The sequence below is a fragment of the Danio rerio genome, chromosome 21 (genome assembly GCF_052040795.2).
Source record: "Danio rerio strain M-AB ecotype USA chromosome 21, GRCz13ab, whole genome shotgun sequence".
NCBI lineage: Eukaryota > Metazoa > Chordata > Actinopteri > Cypriniformes > Danionidae > Danio > Danio rerio.
This window is the reverse complement of record NC_141041.1, coordinates 26,293,460-26,312,048: the sequence shown is the minus strand read 5'-3', so window position 1 is coordinate 26,312,048 and position 18,589 is coordinate 26,293,460. Positions and strand designations below refer to the sequence as shown.

General features: G+C 40.1%; 1 protein-coding gene across 9 annotated transcripts in view; it reads right to left on the bottom strand.

Annotated features, from left to right (window-relative positions):
• Window positions 1–18,589, bottom strand: part of LOC147831920 (uncharacterized) — a 99,201-nt gene that overhangs the window by 16,822 nt on the left and 63,790 nt on the right. For 2 of the 9 annotated variants that reach the window (XM_087301334.1, XM_087301336.1), the window contains exon 4: window positions 4,811–4,994. The exons of the other annotated variants lie outside the window; for them this stretch is intronic. In XM_087301334.1, the coding sequence (XP_087157460.1) occupies window positions 4,811–4,952 (142 nt within the window). In that variant the 5' untranslated portion in view covers window positions 4,953–4,994. The remainder of the gene's footprint in view (window positions 1–4,810; window positions 4,995–18,589) is intronic. 9 annotated transcript variants of the gene reach the window in all.

Here is an 18,589-nt window from a genome sequence, read left to right as displayed (position 1 = left end):
AAATTCCAGTTGTTAATCAGTTTTCTCAGTGATATATTCCGCGTGTCTACATTTACAGCATACTTTTTATGACAGAAATAAAAAAAAAACAGTTGACAAAAGTACAAAACTAGGAAACTAACAAAAAAGGCTGCATGATGTTTTATTTTTGGAGAATCACAGTAGCTAATAAGACAATATAGGTGGCGCAATTTCAGCAAGAATTTGTCTGGCAAGAAATTGAAGCAAGAATTTGTCTGGACATTCATTAAGAAAATGCAATCAATCTTAAATTAGGAAATTGTGAATAGTTTTATTGGAATTTTGTTTGGCATATGCAAACAATTTGTAAATAACAAATAAATAGGGTAACAGTTTATTTTGATGGTCCATTTTTAGACAATCTGTTGACTGCAGGTTAGTGTTAAATAACAATTGTCAGTGTAAAATAAAACATTTAAATTATTTTTCCAACAAACATTACACAGACTACAACAGTTGTGAAAGTAATTATTTAGTTAACCTTAAATAGTTCATTTGCTTCCCAAAAAAGTGCTTCTTTGTTTCATTTTTCTGATGAACACAAAAGAAGATATTTTGAAGAATGTTGGAAACCAGTATACATTAAGATCCACAGTGGAAAAAACAAATACTATGCAAAGTACAATGGTTGCAGACTTCACCAGAAATCTACTGAATTTCTTTCCAGAGAAAGTTTTTTAAAGATTAAAAAATGCCTGTAAATGACTGAGAGAGACACGGCAGACTGCTCCCAAAGTCAGATTGCGTCATTCTGTCTCTATTTAAGCCATTAAAAATAGTCAGTGATAATGAAGTTAGTGTAAAAATCACATTGAATTTAAATTGCCTTCTGTCTGGATATTTAACAGCAGGGTACAAATCATCAGTGACGCCAGTCTGTACGTTTTCATCTGCTATTATGAGAGGTGTGAAACGATATAGTTCAATAAGATGATTACAGCTTTGTTTTATTAATGATAACATTTCATTATCTCAGACCTCAAAGATAATAATGGGCTATTATGATTTCATAATGCACACAGACTGTATTTACTAAAGGCCCCCTCAAGTGCCATATACTGTATATTCACTGAAGCACGAAGACAGGACAGGACAAACTGAATTTTTTTACAATAAAAAATAAACAGATAAAAAAGGCAACAGCATTTTGTTGACATCACAGCTCAGTAAAGCCACATTTGACAGCTAAGATATCCGTCACAGTATGTCGGCGGTTTGCATGACTTTAACAAAAACTTTGTCTTCAATCATCCTGATGGAAAGTGTTTTTTCACTGTTTAACCACTACACCATGTGCTTTTCACCTTATAAATATTACTAACTGTGTGATCAACTGACTATTTACATCTCAGTTTAATCCAGGGGTGGCCAAACTTTTTCTTATGAAGGGCCAAAAACTAAAGTATATATATTTGACATGGGTAAATTCCTAATTTTTTAATAATGTTTAAAAGTGACTAGGAAACATTGCTTTATATTAACTAATACAGTGTACTTTTTTTCAAAAATTTTTTATTGAACTTGAATCTGTAACAGAATTACACTAGTTTTTGCCTTGATTTACCTGATGATGTCTTTTGCATATTTTGTCAAGTGACACTATTTACACTTTAAAATCAGATTCATTTACATCATTTAATTTCAGTTTGCGTTTTTTGTAGGTCAGCAATAACCACCCCCTCCCCCTATCCCTGAATACAAGCGTGATTTCCGCGCCATACTTTGGGCATCTCTGGTTTAACGACTACTGTAAGGCACTCAATTCTAGAGATCATTTAATTGGTCAATAATTAGAAGGCAACGTGCAGTGATGTCATCAAAATTGTTGACGCAAATATATGCAAATGAGAAGTTTTGAATGCATAAATGTTATGAATATGTATCCTCAAAAACGGTTTGGAGCACACAGACAAACTAAAGTGAATTATGAAAAATACAAAGCAAAGTTGTCATATGGAGTTTAATATATATTTCAACCATTTGTGTACAATTGAGATGTTATTTTAATTTTTTATTTTAAAATAAAACTTTTATATGTTATTAATTTTTATTTTTAGGTCAAGTTTGAGTAATTTTGTTCTGTGGTTTTTTGAATTTTTTTCTTTTTTTTTTTGATCTAAATGTGACTCTGGCCTATAAATCCAGTGTTAATCTTCTTTGAAAATAGGGATTTGGGGTTATCTGAAAGCTGAATAAATAGTCTATTGATTGATGTATACTTTGTTAAGATAGGAAAATATTTGGCTGAGATACTGCACAACAATTTGAGCAGGGCGGTGCTAGCAGGGGACGCTCAACCTGTAGTCTGTGTGGGTCCTAATGTCCCAGTATAGAAAGGGGACACTTTACTGCTCAGTGAGCGCCTTCTTTCGGAGGGGACGTTAAACCGAGGTCCCGATTCTCTGTGGATGTCAAAAATCCCAAAATGTCCTTTGAAAAAGAGCTTTGCTATTGACAAGAATATACTCATGCAATATTTATTAATTTAATTTATTTATATTTATTATAAATATTCACAGGCGATACAGTGGCGCAGTAGGCAGTGTTGTGCCTCACAGCAAGAAGGTCACTGGGTCGCTGGTTCGATCCTTGGCTCAGTTGGCATTTCTGTGTGGAGTTTGCATGTTCTCCCTGCGTTCGTGTGGGTTTCCTCTGGTTGCTCCAGTTTCCCACACAGTCCAAAGACATGCGGTACAGGTGAATTGGGCAGGCTAAATTGTCTATAGTGTATGAGTGTGTGTTTTTAAATGTGTGTGGATGTTTCCCGGAGATGGGTTGTGGCTGGAAGGGCATCTGCTGCGTAAAAAAATGTGCTGGATAAGTTGGCGGTTCATTCCGCTGTGGCGACTCCTGATTAATAAAGGGACTAAGCTGACAAGAAAATGAATGAATAAATGAACAAATATTTACATTCTTACATAATTATTTGTTTCAATTTTAGTTATTAGCAGTTCTGTGAAGAAACAAATTACAAATACTCAAATTACTGTAATTGAGTCATTTAGTAATTGCGACGGACATTTCCCAGTAATTGTAAAAAATGTTTACTTTCATTAGAGCACATTTTTAGTGCTGTATCGGTACTTTTACTTCACTATTTTCCTTCAGCCTGCTTTATTTTTACTTATGTTTTTTATATTTGATTGGCTTAGACTAATCAGTTCTGTGATTTCCATCCAATCAAATCATGGGTAGAAAAATCGCATCATACAGAACAACATCAAAACACTGGCGCTTCATAAGTGCTGCTTCATTCCGCTCTTCACCCAGTGCAAACACAGATACACGGAGACTGGAGCATGAAACAGCTGAGAAGATCAGTCAAGTCATCCAGCAGAACACTCGTCTGTGTTTGTACTTGGTAAATAGCGGAGGGTGAACTGATGACCTTCTCTGCCAATCACAGTCATTTCTGTTGAGCATGTGAACACATTGGCAAATCAGCGCTGTTTTAAGAAAGTCATCAACAGTGCCTTAAATGTTAAAGGGAAATTTATGGTTTTTCTTTTAATTCAGTATCGTGACAAGTCTAATATAGTGAAAGAATCAGTTTATTAACTCGAGCTTGATAAATGGCATCTAAAACGTGTGTTTGGGAAAGAAAACGTTAGCTAACTTGTGCCATTTCCCTTAACTTAGCTGAAAATTTTCACCATTCATTCAGAACTGACCTTTGGGTCACTTGGAAGGCGATGAAATTATAAATTTGTGTCACTTTGTGTCACTCTTTGCTGATAAGATATACACCCAGGTATACACAACATTCCTATGTAACTCCCAACGATACTTCTGACTTTCTTCCCACCACAGCCTCGTGAAATCAGTTTATACTCAACAATCTTGAGTACTTATTTGTACTCACTTTTTACTGATACGTTTACTTTGCCAGCACTAAATTTTTTACTTGAGTACTCTTTCCACCCCTGGTTATTACCACATTAAGCTGAACTGATTAAAAATGAGTAATGTTGGCTAGATTTTGGTATCGGCAAAAAAAAAAAAAAAAAGACTACATGCAAGTAATGTCTGCTTTAATGTTTCAGCTTTTGATAGAAATAAAATCTTTAAAAAAAGTGAAATGATTCATTCCGTAACATTTCTTTCAAAATTAAACAACATTGTGACCTGCACCAAATGCAGTAGTCTCTAGTGGAAGAGGTGAGGTAAATGTTATCTCCTGTCCGGGGTCTCGGCTGTGGTCTTACACCTCTGTGTCACACACAAACAGGAGATGCCGTAACCAACGCTAGTTAGTAGTTACTAAGTGACGGAGTCCCTCTGGAGAAGAGCATGCAGAGCTTTTCACCAGAGACACGCAGTAGCAAAGCTGAGAATGAAGGATTGTTTTTCCCATCATATGCTTCTCCTCATGGGACTCCTCCATCAGTTTACTATAGCCATGTGCTCGCCTCTGCTTTTGTAAACTCTATTCAAAGATAAAAAACTGTGTGGAGGCTGCTGTATATGGAAGTGTTTCATTACAAAAATACATTTTTCCTATTTACTCATCATGTTAATTGTGATGTGTAATGTTCAAATCCACATGGAATCTGGGTGCACAGAAATCTGCAGTTTTTTAGCCCATCATTGAGTCTATTTACTTACGCAAATGTGTGCAAAAATATATTTATTACATTTTATATTAATTTTAGTAATATAATTGACTAATATGCAAATGCTTGTATGATTTACTTAAAATACAATTTGTAAAGTAATATTTTCTGTCTTTTAGTAGATATATTAGAGGAGAGACTTGCTTTGCGTTATGAGTATTAGCTGGAGTACCCACCAGACCCACTAGAGGACACTCCAGGAATATGTACTCTCTTCCAGCCATTCTTCCAGAATACACATCCCATAATGCTTTGCACCAATCCAGACAGGTGTAGGTCATCATCATGGCTCTCCACACCACCACCATTGTGCAGCATTCACTTGGATGATGCGATGGCAGCCACAGAGAGAAGTAAGTGCTAGAGTTAGGAGGGGGGAGTGAGAGAGAAGAGTGTTTCCACAGGTGGTTTATCAAGCCCACTCACCTGTGTGAGGCACACTTCATAGATATTGTAAAAACATTGTCTGGTGCAAATGTGCAAAAACTGGTGCAAATGTCAGTTAAAGTGTCACAGAGATGAAAGAGTGTGTTTCCTACAGGTGGTTTGTCAAGCCCACTCACCTGTGTGAGGTGCGCACAGAATTAATAATGTTTTGGTGTTGTCGTGGGATGAGGTGAAAAAGAAAAGGGTATTGGAGAAGGAGGTCATCCTCATTATAACAGACATGATATAAGAAGCACTCACCCTCACATTCATTACTCAGTACTGTTTCACTAGTGCCATCAGATCTTTGCCTTTGTTTGTTCCCTGGATTCTTTTGTTTTTTGCCCTTTCTTGTTATTTTTTGCCCTGGGCTAGATTATTGATTGTTTGCTGCCTGCAGTGACTCTTGCCTGTACCTTTTGAATTGCATTTTTACATTGTTGTTTATCCCTATTTTTGACCATGGCCAAACCATTCTCCTTTCAAATAAATGCTGTGATTGAAACCTCACCTGAGTTGCCATGCCCACTTATTACACTTTGCTTACTAAAAAAAGTAGATCTAATTACATTTGCACTGTAAACTTTAAATAAAGTTTTTTTTTCTTCATGTTTTAAGTTTTTGGTTACTGTACTCCCAAAGTCATTCCACATAAATCCACAAAATATTTTTGCAAAATTAAACATAGAAATAGCAAAAAATCTGTCCATTTCTAATCAGCCAGTCACACGGCAGCAACTCAATGCATTTAGGCTTGTAGACATTGTTAGGACGATCTGCTGCAGTTTAAACCGAGGATCAGAATGGCGAAGAAAGGTGATTTAAGGGACTTTGAACGTAGCATGGTTGTTGGTGTCAGACGGGCTGGTCTGAGTATTTCAGAAAATGCTGATCTACTAGGATTTTCACGCACAACCATCTCTAGGGTTTACAGAGAATGGTCAGAAAAAGGGAAAATATCCTATGAGTGGCAGTTCTGTGGGCACAAATGTCTTGTTGATGTCAGAGGTCAGACGAGAATGACCAGACTAGTTTGAGCTGATAGAAATGCAACAGTAACTCACTACTCGTTACAACCTAGGTATGCAGAAGAGCGGCTCGTTGAACGCACAACGTCAAACTTTGAGGCGGATGCGCTACAGCAGAAGAAAATCATACCGAGTGCCACTCCTGTCAGCTAAGAACAGGAAACTAAGTAAACATTAGTACCAATTGAGCATCTTGTCAACGCCACAACCTATCTTCTGATAGCTACATGTACTTCCAGAAGGATAACTTGCCATGTCATAAAGCCAATAGAACTCAATTCAATAAAGCATTATCACTTTTGGATATGTTGGAATAGGACATTCCAATAAATCTGCAGCAACTGCGTGATGCTATAATATGTCAATATGGACCAAAATCTCTGAGGAATATTTCTAGTATTTCCAGAAGGATTAAGGCAGTTCTGAAGGCAAAAGTGGGTAAAACCCGGTGCTAATACAGTAGGAGTACCTAATAAAGTGTTCGGCTAATATATATTAACAGAAAAATCATGTACTATATCATTAAGAAATACTGTGGAATATTACAGTTTTTCTCAGTTGTTTTGGTGCATTTCTCACAACACTATTTACATTTGGACAACAATTTCTCAAAACAATTAGTAACTGCAAAACCTAGTTGATAACCTGCAAAAGCGTCACATGCTGAAATGGTTAGCTCATTCCTCAAAAGCAAGTATTGATGTCAATGAAAGTGTCACTGTCATTATTATGAAAAGTCCTGACACCATTGTTTATGAACAAGATGGTCAAATGGCTTTTTCATGTTTTCATTATGACAGTTTACTCTGTTCATTTTTTCCAATGCAAAAAATTTTGGTGACACTTCCTGAAATGTTTAAAACAGCTCTATATACTATTTGCACAGCCATTTGAAAACTACAGTAAAGATAGACATCACAGCATTTAGTGAGGTACCTGAGTACCAGAAACTGAATATGTATGTTTCACAGTTTTACTGCATTTGCTCTTTGCAACTCTAATTTATTCACAGCATTGTGCAAAAGAATAAATATACCCTTATTTACAGCAAACATAAACTTCCTTTGGGTAGAGCTGTGCACAACTGCAAACACAACAATGTTGTCTAAACCTACAACATACACAGGTCTGTAAATCATTAATGGAACTGATAAATTTTGAAGACAATTTAAGAATTTTTTATTTTTTATTTTTAAATGTGCTTGACAGATTTTGACAACTAGTTCCAAATTTTTGTATGACTATTCAGCATTCACACGTTTAGTTAATTTTGACTGACATGACATAAGCAAATGATAATGTTGTAAGACAGCAAAGAGTTGTATGAATGTAATTAATGCATGTCCAATAGCATTTGCAATTTGTTGGAAGGAATGAGAAACTGCTACTATATTTGTGCACAAATGACTAATTGTTTTTAAGAAATGCATGAACTGTTCTGCATGTGTAAATAGTGTTGTGAGAAATGCACTAATGCCACTGAGAAAAAATGTATCAAATTAAAAATTATTTTAAGTGAAATTTGTCATCTTTTGCGATATAAATGTTCACTGTTATTTTTGATTAATTGAATGCATACATGACGAACTGAAACTCAATCAATCAATCAATCAATCCATCAATCAATCAATCAATCAATCAATCAATCAATCAATCAATCAATCAATCAATCAATCAATCAATTGAATACTGTTTAACTGAACAGGAATATGAACTAAAATTAACTAACTTATTGTACCTTACTTATTAGATCAGGATCAGTTTTTGTATTCATTTAAAAAAATGCAATGCTTTACAATTAAAAAAACTGCAGATTTTAGAGCCATATTATGGGTATAGATTGAAGGTATTTTTGTTTTCTAATTACGTAACTGAGATTAACAGAATCTATATATGCTCAGCATTTGTGTGCTGAGTCTTGCTGTTCTTCTGAGTGTGATGCTGTTATATTTAGTCCCGTTTTCTAATGCATAATCATAGGAGGAATAGTTCTGTAGGAGGACAGAGATCTCTCAGTAACATGATGCGATTATATATTTAGATCGCAATTACAAAGTGAGACAGGCAGGTGAGAAGAGAGCTCAGAAAATCACACGCAAGCTTAGATTAAGTACAAGTGAGCTCTGGCAGATAAACAGTAGAAATAAATAAAACGGTAAAAATATCATCAGGATTGTTGATACATTATGCAGCGTATGTTTTGCAAGTGCTATATTTTAAGTAATAATTTTGTAATGAGTATTATTGTGTTACATAGATCTGTCTATCACTTTCGCGGCACGATAGAGCGCAGTGGGTAGTGCTGTCGCCTGTTCATGTGGGTTTCCTCAAGGTGATCCAGTTAACCCCACAAGTCCAAAGACATGCAGAATAGGTGAATTGGGTAGGCTAAATTGTCCGTAGTGTATGTGTGTGTGTGTGTCCTGGTGCTTCAGGTTGGGGGTTGAGAGTTCAGCTAACAACTCACCTCGTAAAAATTAGATGTTACCAAACACCAACAAGGTGCAGCTAAATATCAAATTCGATATAAATGGCCCTGGGAGTAAGTAAGTCAGTCTATCACTTGGGATTTCAACAACATTAAATCAATAAATGCCAAAGTATCAGTACAAAGTTACACAGTATAAAGTATTATGCAAGAGAAAGAAAAGGACCTTCATCTATGTATTCATTATTCAAGTCAAACTCATCTTCGAATCAGTCTCATGCTAATAAAGCCTTAGTATGAACATTCACTGAGGGAAACAATGTCTTCCTTCAACAATGAAAGTTATAATACTGTAGTTGATTTCTGAGAGGCTAGCGGTAGCAAACTAACCTTGAAAACCAAAGATACTTTAAAAACTTATAATTTATACAATAAATTCTGTTGGATACACTCAAAATGAATAAAATCTCATGTTTAACCCTATTATAAACATACATCAGAGCTAGTGGTAGATTCCAGAAGAAGTGTCTGAGTTAAGGAAGAAATTAAAATTTGTGGTACTCTCTGTTACGAATGTAGAAGTTTTAGAAAGTTAAATTTATCTATCAGCTTATCCGATTCAAGAACCAGAACAAACTGGTGTATAAATGTGAATAATACTCAGTTCATCATATAAATTGATTATGTCTATATATGTATATATATTGTAGCGAGTCTACTGATGCCACGTCGCCCTGGTCACAAATTCACCCCAGCTGGAAGATCATCAGCACCGGATCGCTCACAGCTGGACCTCATCAGCCAGGGAGAGATATAAGCCAGCCCCACACAGGAGGAAATCGAGCTTCATTTCGACATGACTCCCTGCGCTAACACTTGTCTCTCTTTGTCTCTCCCACAGCCGAATCCAGCTCGTGACCGATCCAACACCAGAACTCTCACAAGCCTTCACCATCTCCCCGGAGCACTTGAGCACGCACCCCAAGAAGAGCACTCATTTACCCACTATATCACTTGTAAATAAAGCACCCTCCGGGGCATTGTTTGTAACTTTACTCAACTGTGTTTGTGTTTTCCCTCTGCCTTGCTACAACTGGTGGAGAATGCTGGCATTGCAGAGTGAAAAATTCAGAAGAAACACTTACCAGTAAGAAGAAATAACCGCTGAATTTTTCATTGTGTGTTACAGACAGGCATCCGCTCTCTCTCTCACTCACGCTTCCTCTTACTCGGCTGTCAACATCTCAGCACCATGTCTTTGGAAGAGGTACTGCTCCACCTAGCGGAGATCTCCAGCAAACAGAATTCCATCTCTGAGCAACTTACAGCCAGACAGAATCGACTGGAACAACAGCTCCGCCAGGCGGCCAGATACCATCCGACTCCCGAAGTGAGTGCGCATCATCATCTCACTAAACTCAGCGACCTGGATGATATTGACGCTTACTTACACACCTTTGAAGTAATTGCCGAGAGAGAAGGCTGGCCGAAGGAAAACTGGGCGAGAATGTTGGCTCCTTTTCTCACAGGAGAAGCACAACGGGCATATTTCGCACTTGAGACACCCCAAAATGAAGATTACAAAGCGTTAAAAAAGGAGATATTAGCCAGAATGGGGCTTTCCACAATCAGCGCAGCACAACAGTTTTCCCAGTGGTCTTATGACGAGAAACAGCCAGTGCGGACTCAAGCAGCTCAACTTTCTCATCTGGGAAGACTATGGTTATTGGGAGGAGATCCTTCGGCGGTCCAGGTCGCTGAGAAAGTGATCATTGGGAAGATGATGCGAGCGTTACCCCGATGTTTGCGCACACTCACCAGCATGCGAAATCCTGAGTCACTGGCCACCCTGGTGGAGGCGATCGAGCTGGCTAAAGCTCATATCGCCAGAGACAATGGGGAGAGAGTGGCTCTGCCACCCCGGAGGGTAAGTGCACCATGGCGACCGGTGGAGGGTACAGCACGACCAGGCGGCAGACCAGCGGTCCTCAGCCCGATGGATGAGCCGATGCCCGCAGACGACGCACTCGACCCCGGCCTGGACAGCAGGTTGCGTGGTACACCGCAACATCCCTCCCGAAGCTCCCACCCATAAAGTCCATCTAGAGGGAAAAACACAAACGGCCACGTTAGACACAGGAAGCGCCATCACTCTGGTTCACCCGAAGACCTTAAATTACCAACATGAAAGTAAAGGGCGAATTCCAATCACGTGTGTGCACGGTGATACCCGCCACGTAACCGCCCGAAGAGTGACCATCGTGCCTAAACCAGGCAGCTGGCGGATCAAAGTCGGGGTCGTTCCAGATCTTCCTGTGCCCCTCCTACTGGGCAGAGACTGGCCGGGGTTCGACGAACTCCTGACTCACCACCACGCTCTATCGGCTCGTTCAAAGAAGAAGAACAAGTCACGGGCTCAGCGGGACCGCAAACCAGCGCTGATGACCACCGAGAGCGACAGAGGGGTTGAGTCATCTATATCCGCTAATTTGTACTTTGATCTGTTTCAACAGATAACCGCAGGAGGCGATTTTGGCAGAGCACAAAGGGAAGATGAGACGCTTAAACACTGCTGGCCGCAAGTAAGAGTTATTGACGGTAATGAGCGACTTCCCAGCCCTCACCCCCTCCCACATTTTATTGTGGAAAATGGTCTGCTGTACTGTGTCGCAGAGAGGCGGGGGGAAAAAAAGACACTACTGGTCGTTCCGAGGACCAAGAGGGAGACGGTCTTAGAATTGGCACATACCCACCCAATGGCTGGACATCTGGGAGCGGCCAACACGGTGAAAAGGATCCGCGATCGTTTCCATTGGCCGGGGCTAGACGGAGAGGTAAAAAGGTATTGCCAGGCATGTGACATCTGCCAGAGAACGTCTCCCCAACGACCACCCCCCAGCCCTCTAATACCATTACCCATCATTGATGTGCCATTCACCCGCATCGGTATGGACTTGGTAGGGTCTTTGCCAAAGTCGGCCCAGGGACATGAGCACATCCTTATCCTCGATTACGCCACCAGATACCCTGAAGCGATTCCCCTGAGAAAAACCACGTCATCAGCCATCGCGAAGGAGCTGTTTCTCTTATGCAGTCGAGTGGGAATTCCAGCAGAGATACTAACCGACCAGGGCACCCCCTTCATGTCCCGGTTAATGGCAGACCTCTGTCACCTCCTCAAGGTAAAACAAATAAAAACCTCAGTGTACCATCCACAGACTGACGGCCTTGTAGAGAGGTTTAACAAGACTCTGAAGCAAATGCTCCGACGGGTGGTGGCAGAGGACGGGCGCGACTGGGACCTCATGATCCCGTACTTGTTATTTGGAATCAGGAAAGTCCCCCAGGCCTCCACAGGCTTTACCCCCTTTGAACTGCTGTTTGGCCGCCAACCCCGAGGGCTATTGGATGTGGCTCGTCAAGCCTGGGAACAGGAGCCAGCCCCCCAGAGGTCGGTGACTGAACACGTACGGGACATGAGAGAACGCATCGAAAAAGTCATGCCCATCGTCAAGCAACACCTGACCGAAGCCCAGCGCGCCCAGCAGAGATTATATAACCGGCCCGCCCAACCCAGAGAGTTCCACCCAGGGGACAAGGTGATGATCCTCATACCCACCACAACCTCGAAGTTCCTCGCATCCTGGAAGGGACCATACACGGTGGTAGAAAGGGTAGGGCCGGTAAATTATTATTGTCCGTCAGCCGGGACGAAGATGGGAAGAACAGCTATACCACATCAATTTAATGAAGAAGTGGGTTGCAGCTCCAGGTCATCTCGTTGCCTTCACTGAAGAAAGTCTTCCCGTTGTCCACATAGGTGAGCAACTCTCACCAAATCAGAAGGCGGAACTGCAAGCCTTGGTTGGTCAGTTCAAGGATGTGTTCTCGGAGAAACCGGGCCGAACCACCATCATCCAGCATAACATAATCACTCCACCTGGCACCATCGTCCTGCAAAGGCCTTATCGAGTACCAGAGGCTCGCCGGCTGGCTATCAACGAGGAGATCCAGAAGATGAGGAGGTTAGGAATCATCGAACCATCCCGTAGCCCGTGGTCCAGCCCAATAGTGATGGTCCCCAAACCCGATGGCACCCTCCGTTTCTGCAACAACTTCAGGAAACTCAACGAGATCTCCAAGTTCGACGGGTACCCCATGCCTCGGGTGGACGAGCTGCTGGATAGGCTGGGTGGAGCCCGATTTATCTCCACCATCGACCTCACCAAAGGCTACTGGCAATTACCACTAAGTGAAGACGCCAAGGAGAAAACCGCCTTCTCTACACCCGGTGGGCACTGGCAATACCGGGTTCTTCCCTTCGGGCTCCACGGGGCCCCAGCCACATTCCAAAGAATGATGGACATCCTGCTGAGGCCCCACCAGCCATATGCAGCAGCATACCTGGACGACCTCATCGTCCATTCCGAGTCATGGGAGGAACACCTATCCCGGTTACGGAGGGTGCTCTTAGATCTTCGACGGGCTGGGCTCACAGCTAATAGACCTGACCAGAAAGGGGCAGCCGGAGAGGATAAGATGGAACAAGGAAGCAGTCGATGCGTGCCGAGCCCTGAAGACGGCCCTTACATCCTCACCGGTACTGCACGCACTTGACTTCGGCTGCCCCTTCATTCTTCAGACGGGTGCTTCCGACTCGGGCCTGGGCGCGGTCCTCTCCCAGGTCCATGGCGATGAAGAACATCCCATCATGTACGTGAGTCGGAAGCTTACCCCCGCAGAGACCCGCTACGCAACAGTGGAGAAGGAGGCCCTGGCGATCAAGTGGGCAATCCTGGAGCTCAGGTACTATCTCCTTGGCAGGAAATTCACTCTGGTGACCGACCCTGCCCCGCTACAATGGATGGCTACAGCGAAGAACAACAACGCTCGGGTCACCAGATGGTTCCTGTCGCTCCAGGATTTCAACTTTGACGTTCAACATCGAGCCGGGGCCTCCCACGGAAACGCAGACGGACTCTCACGGCTCCGGTCAGGATGGGCAGGTCTGTCAAAACATTCTACCCCCCCTCTTAATACACTACTTTTTCTTCGCAGAAGACCCAGGACCAGGACAACGCTAAGGGGGGGGAATGTAGCGAGTCTACTGATGCCACGTCGCCCTGGTCACAAATTCACCCCAGCTGGAAACTCATCAGCACCGGATCGCTCACAGCTGGACCTCATCAGCCAGGGAGAGATAAAAGCCAGCCCCACACAGGAGGAAATCGAGCTTCATTTCCACATGACTCCCTGCGCTAACGCTTGTCTCTCTTTGTCTCTCCCACAGCCGAATCCAGCTCGTGACCGATCCAACACCAGAACTCTCACCAGCCTTCACCATCTCCCCGGAGCACTTGAGCACGCACCCCAAGAAGAGCACTCATTTACCCACTATATCACTTGTAAATAAAGCACCCTCCGGGGCATTGTTTGTAACTTTACTCAACTGTGTTTGTGTTTTCCCTCTGCCTTGCTACTATATATATATATATATATATATATATATATATATATATATATATATATATATATATATATATAAGTATATATATATATATATATATGTATATGTATCTATAAATTCAGAGCATAAAAACTATTTTTTTGTTTGCGTAAAACAATTTCATGCACTGTAAAAATATTATTGCAGCCTTAATTTTGTTATTTTTTCTAGTCATGTCAACTTAAATCAATCAAACTGACTAAAAATGTTAGGGTCATTATAGTCATTCTGAAATGTAACCCTATATACATTTCTGCAGATCACGAATTAGATAGCCAGAAGTACCTATGGCTGCATTTCATGCTTAGAACGAACGCTAGGAGGTGGTATGACACTGTTCCTTTTGCACTTGAGATGCAGAGAGGTGTTCACCGCTATGGGATTCAAGTCTGGTGAAAAACAGTTCAAGAAAGCAGGTAAGAAAAACAAATGTGGTAAAATCTGGAAACGTGGTAAAAATCAGGGGGCTTTTATTTTTCTGGATAGCTTTTAAACCACTGTTGGTTGGGTTTAGGGAAGTGGGTGATGGGGTCAATTGGTACTTTTAAAAACACTATCGGTTGGGTTTAGAGAAGGGGGTGGGTGAAGAGATCGGTCAGTTGGTCAGTCAATTTTGGACTTTAGCGCACAAGTAATATAAAAAAATCTAATATAAAAACAAATACCCGGCAGGCATGTAAACAAAAAAACAAAAAATGAAACAAAAGTGCCACAGTATTTAATGTTTAGGAGCTGCATTTCTAATTCTTACAGTCATCACAGTAGTACATTTCACAGAAGGAAATGTATGCTTTTTTTAATGAAACTTGCTGTATTGTGTCAGGTGTTTGCTTTTGAGATGCCCTAACAGGTTGTGGTAAATAGAGCCTTTTCCATTCCACCTCTTGCAATCCCAAGTTTACATATCTCACAGTTTGCTATAGCAATGCTGTCATCATCAACTTCATCTTCAATACATCCAGAGCACAGCCATATTCGCGCTGTCCACTTTAAGCTGCTTCCATGTTCTACTTTGCCGGCATTTAACCAATAGCGTCTCTGCAACAAATTTATGTCATGCTGCACGCATTGTAACATGAAAGAAAGGGGTCTTACTCTGTCACCGCATACTTATAGATCATACCTGTCAACATTGGGATGTGAAAATAAGGCATATGCTAAATATTGTAGCTGTTTCATTGTAAATAAACAGTTTAATGATAATATGTAATATGATTTATTCATTTATTATTATTTTTTTTTATACATAGGATAGAATAAAAGCTGCAAATAAATTAGCAAACAGTTTTAACAATTAAAAATAATATTATAAAGAAATAGAATAATAATTATTACTATTATTATTATTATTAATTATCTGCACATGTCTGTTCAAAGCATTCAAATACGCTCTCAAAACCCAGACTTTTGCTTGCTTCAAACGCATGTACAGAATCCGTTTGGGAAACAGTGGCGCGAAGCAGGTGCGAATGGCACTCGTAAGAGAAACCTAACTTCTAAAAAATCGTACACATTGGCCTCTAGTGAATTCGTGAAAGCAAAAACTGGAAAAAAACTTACCACCTGGGACGTACTTTGCACTCTCCAGAAATGTATATAGAGGTACTTTTTCAGAATGAACCTGGGTTGCGAACTAATTTAAAAAACTTATTTGAAACCTAATTAACTTATAAAATAAGCTAAAGCAGCATGAAAATATTTGTTGTCTAGACTGCCAGTACATTTTTTACAGTGTGTAAAGTTTTTTTTCCTCAACTGTTTTGTGCAAAAACTTTTTAATGTAAAAACTTTAAGTGTTAACATTTTTATGTGTAAAACAATTTTGCGTAAAACATGCCTTTAAAAACTTTTTCTTTTTTGCTTCTATTGACAAAAATAGGGAAAAAAGAAAAATATGTTTTGGTAAGCACTAATATAATAATTTGCTGCTAAAGTTAAAGTAATAGATGATTAAATTATAGCTTTATATACCTTTATAAGGTAGACCAACTTGATCATTCTAAAAGCTAATAAACATAACCATAAAGTGACTAAATTCAACATTGATGCATGCACTCAACTTCTAAATTCGCAATGCACGTCAAATATAGTCATTTCTAAAGTTAAAGGTTGGGCCCACGATACTAATATTTAGTAAGACCCACTATAGAAGGACTCTCAACTCTTTCCTCCCCTTCACTTCAGCACAAATAGAAAGCCACACGCAAAAAAAAAAAAAAAACAGTGACGAGTGAGTTGGAAACCACGGCAACAGCAGAGAACAAGCTGGTCAGCCATACTTCAGCCGTGCGATCAGAGCGACAGTTTGCCAGACCAACGGTGGGCCGACAGCCTGATTCACTTCTCTGAATCATCTCTGTAGGTCTGATCAATGTGTTCATTCAACACCTCCAAATGTACACGGGAGTGAGTCCGGGACAAGAAGAGGAGAGATGGGGGAGAGAGGGCTTTCTGTGACTCATGCTGGACATAGAGGAGCGAAAAAAAGGTAGCTGAAGTTTCTCTGTCATCCCCCATCCCGTCACTATTAGACGGCCACGAGGAGATGCGCTGTGACTCACGCTGAAGAGTAAGCACTTCATGTACCGAAAGGAGCACGTATCGGTGTATAGAGACGCTAGAACAATGACGATATGATGGGGTAAGCTGTGCGAGGCATCGACATCAGGTGTGGGTTTTCTGTGGGCGGCAGCTGAGAGGAACATGTCATCCAGACGGGAACGTGAGGGCTTTATTTTATATTACAATCGCTGATGCTTTAAAAGGTCAGAGATGATCATCCTACACACTGCTCTGCTGACCATGAAATGATGCTTTTAGCATTTTCTGTTACAATATATGGTCTATTATTCAATAAAGTTTGTTACATTTTTTATTTGACTTGTATTATCTTCTTTTTATTTCAGACATATGTCCAAAACAACACAAACCACACAATAGATTAAGACAGTTATGCCAATATTTCATCAAAGGTGATTGATAAAACATCTCAGCAAGTCTAGGATTTATCAACAACATTAAAATGCTATGCTGAGAATTCTCCAATTGACACATAAGCTCATAGATCAAATTTCTGTTTCATTTATCGGTGGAAACTAAACTTAAAAAAAAAAAAAAAAAAGATGTCTGTGATGTTATAAGGAATTTTTAATCAAACTGGTAGTTTGGTGTGAAAACACATTTTTTCCAAAACAAAATGCAAAAACTGAAAAAGTGACATTTTTAAGTTTATATGATATTATAAGCATTTTAGCAAATTATTTAGTTGTGGCATCTCAGTGGCGAAGCGGGTGTCATTGAATAAACTAAATTGTCCCTAGTGTATGTGTGTGAATGAGAGTGTATGGATGTTTCCCAGTGGTGGATTGCAACTGGAAGGGCATTCTCTGCATAAAACATATGCTGGATGAGTTGTGGGTTCATTCCGCTGTGGCGTCCCCAGATTAATAAAGGACTAAGATTAAAAGAAAATGAATGATTAATGAATTATTTGGTTGTTTGGAGTGAAAACTTTCAGTAACACTTTATTTTGATGGTCAATTTGAGTAGTAGTAGACTGTTTGCTTAATATCTGTTGATATGCTCTTTCAAAAGACATTTAACTGACTATAAGAAACTTTGCAAGTATGTAAATTTACACTAACCCTAACCCCAATCTAAAAGTCTACTTATAATCTAATGAGAATTTGTTGGCATGTAGATGCAATGTAACCTAAGTTCAACAAACGAACAATCAATATAAAGTGTGACCAAACTTTCTTTTCCACCAAAACGACTGTTCAAAAATTAAGCAAATTTCTGGATGGCAAACAAAATGAATTGAGATAACTTATTTTTTAACCCACTGACTTTTAGCAATATTTGTACTCGTTAATAAGAAAATTCACCCAAAATGATAATTTGATGTTTATTTAATTAGGCCATCCAAAAAACTTGTTTTTGTCAGCAAAACATTAAATAAGACTTTTAGCTGAAACTGTGATCTTTAATGATACATAAGATGCAATTAAATGACTTCTTTAATTAAAGAGTTAAAAAAAACAATTAATATTGGTGGCAGCTAATGGCACATTAAGATTTTAAATGGAATGCATTACGTTATTACAATTCTCGATTGGTCTTTGCTTGGTGTCTTTTACACTCTTAATCATCTTTTTAACAAAGAAAATAACAGCAAAAAAGTGAGAATAAAGGCGGGCGGCACTGTGGCTTAGTGCTTAGCACATTCGCCTCGCAGCAAGAAGGTCCCTGGTTCAATTCTTGGCTGGGCCAGGTGGCATTTCTGTGTGGAGTTTTCTTGTTCTCCCTGTGTTGGGGTGGGTTTGCTCCAGGAGCTCCGGTTCCCCCACAATGCAAAGACATGCTCTTTAAATGAATTGGCTAAACAAAATTGGAGATAGTGTACGAGTGTGTGTGTGTGTGTGTGTGTGTGAATGTGAGAGTGTATGGATGTTTCCCAGTACTGGATTGCGGCTGGAAGTGCATCTGCTGCATAAAACATATGCCAGGACGGTTGGCGGTTAATTTCGCTGTGGAAACCTCTTTTAAATAAGGGACTAAGCTGAAG